Consider the following 6,346-nt stretch of genomic DNA (forward strand, 5'->3'; position numbering starts at 1 on the left):
AATTCTTACTCAAATTTGATTAATAAAGTATCTATCTGAAGGTGATTTTAAAAGTATGAATTTAGGTACTAATAGTACACATTTATGTTAAGGATTGAGTGAGATATTGTATTTTCTTTGTGTTTTTCAACTTTGTGACGAAAAATCACGTGATCTTGCCATTCTAAGGAATTATGCAAGCAGCAGTAAGGTGCGTTGATTGAGAAATCACGCACCAACTATGCAAAACTTAAGAGATGGTCCGCTAACGGCTTTACTCAACGCTTGCTTACCACCGTTTTCCAGTCATGCGCATGTCACATGGCACTAGACATCGTTGGCCCGTCTGAATGATCTGGCATCATGACATCTTTCAGAGACTACCTTCGTGACAATGCTAAATTCTACTGTCCACCCGTCGAATGTCATCAGACGGCATTCACTGCCATGACTGATGTTGAAGTTGAGCAAGTGTTGGCTCGCTGGGACTCGGACCATACGGTATTAGAAGCGCACCACGATGCACAGATGGTCGATGCTCTTATCAATGTTCTTAACGAGGAGCTTGGTGAGAGTCCTACACCAGGGACTGTCGACGGATGGTTCCAGCAAAAATATGAGCAAGACATACGGAGCACTCGTATCATTAGAGTGGAACCAGATGTAAGTATCGCCTCTTGTAGTGAGGCTGTTTTTCCACAGCTAATTATTTTCCAGGCCAAACAATTGTTTAATTTGAGGCATATGTATATTTTGAAAGAAATCATATTCTCTCTCGACAGCCCCGTTGAGGAGCATTGTGAAACCGCAGCTCCAGAAGTCAGATCTAAGGTGGACTTCGTGTTGACCACAACAGGCGGCAAGGAGGGTTTGGTTGAAATAAAGGCCCCAGTGTCTTCGACGAGGCTGCAAAAGAACTTTCTGAGCCGTCCAATGACGAAGATGACGACGAAGTCGGCTTCGAGGTACAATTGGATTTGGACGATCCCGAGACAGGAATGAAAGTCATTATGGAAGTCCGTGTGGCTGAATGACATTCAGGAACATTATTGATGAATCAAATTTCTCAGGTATGTGTGTACATGCTCTCGTACAAAGCAGAGTGGCTCGCGTTGACGTGCTTCACAAAATGGGTGTTCCTCCAACTCCACGTTCGTGGTAGATATGAAGCACCATACATCACATATTCGACTATCGAAATGCAATCGGACAATACTAGGCCGTTCCGTGCATTGGCTGTGATGATGTTGGCTATTGCAACGGATGTCGATGTCCCCTCCAACGCTGACATGGGTGGGCAGCTTCGGACAATTCCAGTCACTACAGGAGGGCTCTGATAAATTCGCGGCACCGGAGCATTCCGATCCGTCTTGCCAAAGTCGAACCCAAGCGATAGGAATGGAGCTGCCAGTCACTAGATCCAGTGCAAGTCACTGCTATTTATCGTCTTTGACTTTTAGTTCCCTTGCAAGAATTTCGAATTTCGAAATGCATTGCTTTCTTGATTGAACCAAATTTCAGGTCGTGTTGTCATCAAAAGCCATCTTAGGTAGACTGTGGCTTGGATTTCGCGCTGCAGACACCATCGCGTTTCCGGCTTTGGGCAAGGATACTATTCGGTTGCATACTATTCGGTTATGTGCCTAATGCAACTTTGGATATGGTTCAACTGGGATCGTTTACGGAGCGATCCCGAACATAGATGGAACGTTCAGGACGTCGGATGTACGCAACGGTCCGGGAGGGCGAAACACTCAAAGAGCAGAGTTGTGTTCAGCATTTTTCAACAAGCTAGATGTATAGCGCCGCATCGAATAGACGTCTCCAGCACCTGTAAAGTTTGTACCACAATGCTATGGTCTTTACGAGACAATCCTAACACGGGCGTTGGCTGTGGATTATGAAGGCAATGTGCTTACGTATGATGGAGAGTGGTCGAAGCTGTCACCTATTGACAGATGAGAATAGAATCATCTGCATTATGCGGCTTCAATTTATTGAACGACGTTAAACGCAAGATCTGTTCGATACAATATCGACGTTACATAGACTTGAAGTCAATCATGATGCATTTGAGTCTCGGTATGTTGTTCGAGGCGACGTTGGTTCACTAAAGACCGTTGGTTTCATGTCGAGCGAGTTACATAAGTGCCGTCACTATGACATCAGTCTCTTTGTACTATTTTATATATTGGCCATCACTCAGTACTGATCATGAACAGGGTTGCACAGAATTGTCTCGAGTCGGAAAGCTAGTTCAGAATGTACGAGGAAAGAGTTTAATTTCTAGATCATCCTTTTGCCCGTTTGTCATTACCATATCATAGTGTTATGTAACAAAACTAGTCACTAAAGTCAATTCATTCAATTCTCCTCGTTTCTTGAGAGCGTCAACCCAGTCGCAATACATAGTTGATTGCTCCAAGACAGTGGGTATGATTTGCCTGCACTGGAAGCCTGCCGATTGTTTCAAAGGAGACAGGAAAAAAATAAGACAGGCTTAGAGATGCAAATTGAAAAGGACAAGCAGCGGCTACAGAGATACTCGACTTTGACAGTCATGCAAGAGACACAGAAGCATTATAATCATGACTAGCTCAAATGCTTTGAGAGAACACCAGTGTGCTACTGTTGTGGAAGTACAAGTCCGAAAGGAGCATTGCTCGACCATACGAATATCTGTGCATCCGGGAATCATAACTCCACACAAGCGAACAGTACACCTGACCGAATCTAACGGGTGAGAGTAAACAAACTTACTCGTCTCGTAATGACTTGTAGATAATCTTATGCTCGGTACTCGCAGCAGATATTTCAGGGCCCGGGCAGCTGGAAAAGGTGAGCTTTCGTGCACCAATGCAGAAAATGTACCTGCTCCTATTACCGTTGAATCACATGTAGCATTGGACAGCAAATCTCGAACATAACATAAGAGATAGAACGCAGCAGTTAATGCAGCGTGTGCGAACAAAGTCATGTGCTCATCACATGACCGTGCCATCGTTCTAAGTTAGGGCTAAGCCACGGTGAGCCACCTACCTTACTACTTACCGTTCACTGCAAGCTCGTCTGAAGGCCTGACACCATGGCACTTCTAAGGAACTACTTACGTGACCAAGCTAAATTCTACTGTCCACCAGTCAATAGCCATCAGTCTGCATCCTCTAACGTGACTGATGCCGAAGTCGAAGAGGTGTCAAGAAACTGGGACCCGCAGCATACAATAATAGAGGCTCGTCACGATGCACATATGGTCGATGCACTTATTAACGTTCTCAATGAGGAGCTTGATGAAAAACCTATCCCTGATGTGGTCGATGGATTGTTCGAGCAACACTATCGCAGAGAGATGGCGGGAAATTATGTTATTAGAAGCGAACCAGACGTAAGCTCCATCCCTCGTTATGAAGCCATGTTCCTCATCTTATATTATTAGGCCAAGGCCGCTGTAGAGCGTGGACCTGTGATACCTCTCGGACTAATTATGTCATCCTGCGGGGATCCCATTGAGGTCGGCAGGGAAATTCAGGCTCCGAGTGTCGGATCCAAAGTAGACTTTCTCTTTACCACGACGGGGGAGAGGAAGGCTTTACTCGAAATGAAGTCTCCACGTGTCTTCGACATGGCTGCAGTAGTACTTTTTGGACTGCCCAAGAACGAAGATGACGGAAACGGTGAAGATGATGAAGACAATGGAGACGGTGAAGATGACGAAGATGACGAAGAGCGCGAAGATGGCGAAGATGACGGAGATGATGAAGGCAGCGAAGTTGGCTTCAAGATAAAGTTGGATTTGGAAGATCCCGAGACAGGAATGAAAGTCATTATGAAGGTCTGTGTGATTGAAGGACAATCGAGAAATTTATTGATGAATCAAATCTCCGCAGGCGTGTGTGTACATGATCCTGTACGGATCAGATTGGCTCGCGTTGTCGTGCTTCACAAAATGGGTGTTTCTCCGACTCCATGAACGTGATACTGTAGATGAAGCACCATACATCACTTATTCGACCATCGAAGAGCAATCAGACAATACCAGGCCGTTCCGTGCATTGGTTGGGATGATGCTTGCTGTCGCAAGGAATGTCGATGTCCCTTCCAACGCAGACCTGGAGGGGCGCCTTCGGCCAGTTCCAGTAACCGTGTTGCCTTCTGATGCACCTGCAGTGCGGGAGCAGCACGATCCGACTTATAAAGGTCGAGGCCATGTGACAAGGGCTGAGCCACCAGAAACTCGGTCTCGTAGTAGGGGTGGTAATTCATTAGCTTTGTCTCCTGGTTTCCTTGTGAGTATTTTAATTCTTTTCAATTTGTTATTCCATTGATTGCATTATATTCAGATCACGTGGTCACCAAAAATCATGTCGAATAGGAGGTGGCTCGAATTTTATGTTAAGGATACCAATGCATTCCCGGCTTTGAACGAGAGCGCTGTTCGGCTGTGTGTCCAGCGCAACATTGGATATGGTTCAACTGGGAATGTTTTTGAGGCGATTCCTGATGGCGACGAACACAACGGAGCTTTAGAACGTCAGAGATACGCAATAAAAACAGTCGGGAAAGGTGAGACGGACAGAGAGAGGGGCTGTGTTCGACGTCTGCTCAACGAACTCGCTATATATCGCCGCATTGGTCAGACGTCCCCAGCAGCTATGAAGATTGTGCCACAGTGTTATGGACTTTTTGAAACAACACGAACACTGGCATTGGTGATGGATTACGAAGGAGATGTTCTCAGTCGCGATGAGAATTGGCCAGAGCTGACACGCAATGAGAGGTGAGTGCAGTAGTCGTTAGCATGTGTGCGAAATTAACATTATTGAAAACTTGTAGGCATAAGCTGTACAATGCAATATTAGCACTCCATAGACTTGGGGTTTATCATGGCGATTTGGAACCCCGGAATATTGTCCATGGCAGCGACGGATCGTTCAAAATCATCGACTTCACATCAAGCACCATTCATCATTGTGACCAGCGTAACGTCAGTTTCTTTGTGATATTTCCTATAGCGTCCATTGCTCACTATTGGTAATGAGCAGGGTTGCGCAGAGTTGGTTCGAATAAGAAAGCAGCTCAGGCTGAATGATGAAAGAGTCCGACTTCCGGAAAGTCGTCTTACTCGTTCGTCCTCACCTTTCCATAATGTTATGTAATGAACCAGTCGATATATTCGATTCATTTTAATTTTCCCATTCGTCCTTTCCTGAGACGGTCAACGAGTGATCCCCGAAGGAAACGAGCATAAATGGAACGTTCAGGATGTTGGGGATGCGCAATAAAACGGTCGGGAAAGGCGAAACACTCGAAGAGCAGAGTTGCATTCAGCGTTTTCCAATAAGCTCAATTATGTCGTCGCATCGAATAGACATCTCCAGCACATGTGAAGATTGTACCACAATGCTATGATCTTTTTGAGACAATCCGAACATGGGCGTTGACTATGGATTATGAAGGCAATGTGCTTACGCGCAATGGAGAGTGGTCGAAGCTGTCACCTATTGACAGGTGAGAATAGAATCATCTGCACCATGCGGCTTCAATTTTACTGAACAACGTTAAACGCAGGAAGTGTTCAGTGCAATAACAACGCTGCACGGACTTTGAGTCTTGGAATGTTGTTCGAGGCGACACTGGTTCACTCAGGATCGTTGATTTCACGTCGAGCAAGTTGCATAGTAGCCGTCGCCATGCTGTTAGTCTCTTTGTGCTATTTTATATATTGACCATTACTCACTACTGGTAATGAACAGGGTTGCACAGAATTGTTTTTTGAGTCTCAGAAAGTCAGTCTAGAATGTACGAAGGAAGAGTTTAATTTTAGATAGCTCTCTTGCCTGTCTGTCATCACTATCCCATAGCATTATGTAACAAAACCAGTCACTACAGTCAATTTGTTTTATTTGCTTTTGTTTTTGTTATAATTCTCTGCTCTCTTACCTTCAGTTCTGAGGGTTCTGCACCCTTCTGTACTGGAACTTAGGACTTCTGTCCCTTAGGGGCACCATCTATAGACTATATGCATGCTGACTCTTGCTACTACCCTTCCTTACTTCATCATTCTATTCCTTTGACCACCCCTTCATTCTTTGTTCATTCTATAGTCTCTTACCCTTTGTCCATCCCTTCATTCTTTGTACCTTTATCTTTGACCTTCTTGTTCTTTCATTCTTTGTAGCTTATCATTCTTAGTAGCTTATACTCTCTGAGTACTCTTGTGTAGTTTAGTATATATAAGTGTACAAGATTAGACTGGTTCTGTAGTCTTGATCTTGTCTACTCTAGGTAGTCCTGTACTCTTAGGCTTACTCTATATACTCTACTCTTGTCTTACTCTCTCTCTCTACCTGTTCTACAAGTTCTGACT

At 44.7% G+C, this 6,346-nt stretch overlaps 2 protein-coding genes across 2 annotated transcripts; both read left to right on the forward strand.

The window, feature by feature from the left end:
• The first annotated feature begins 289 nt into the window (after positions 1-289).
• On the forward strand, positions 290-1,822 carry FOMMEDRAFT_164822 (uncharacterized protein). Its single transcript, XM_007261955.1, has 3 exons — positions 290-642; positions 697-1,049; positions 1,142-1,822. Exons 1-2 carry the CDS (start codon positions 343-345, stop codon positions 979-981), a joined length of 585 nt encoding a protein of 194 aa, XP_007262017.1. The 5' UTR covers positions 290-342; the 3' UTR covers positions 982-1,049; positions 1,142-1,822.
• Positions 1,823-3,064: 1,242 nt separating this feature from the next.
• On the forward strand, positions 3,065-5,566 carry FOMMEDRAFT_150738 (uncharacterized protein; the record flags this gene model as incomplete). Its single annotated transcript, XM_007261956.1, has 8 exons — positions 3,065-3,364; positions 3,416-3,811; positions 3,867-4,265; positions 4,320-4,756; positions 4,813-4,963; positions 5,022-5,126; positions 5,348-5,487; positions 5,548-5,566. 8 exons carry the CDS (start codon positions 3,065-3,067, stop codon positions 5,564-5,566), a joined length of 1,947 nt encoding a protein of 648 aa, XP_007262018.1.
• Positions 5,567-6,346: the final 780 nt, after the last annotated feature.

This window comes from Fomitiporia mediterranea (assembly GCF_000271605.1).
Source record: "Fomitiporia mediterranea MF3/22 unplaced genomic scaffold FOMMEscaffold_1, whole genome shotgun sequence".
Classification (NCBI taxonomy): domain Eukaryota; kingdom Fungi; phylum Basidiomycota; class Agaricomycetes; order Hymenochaetales; family Hymenochaetaceae; genus Fomitiporia; species Fomitiporia mediterranea.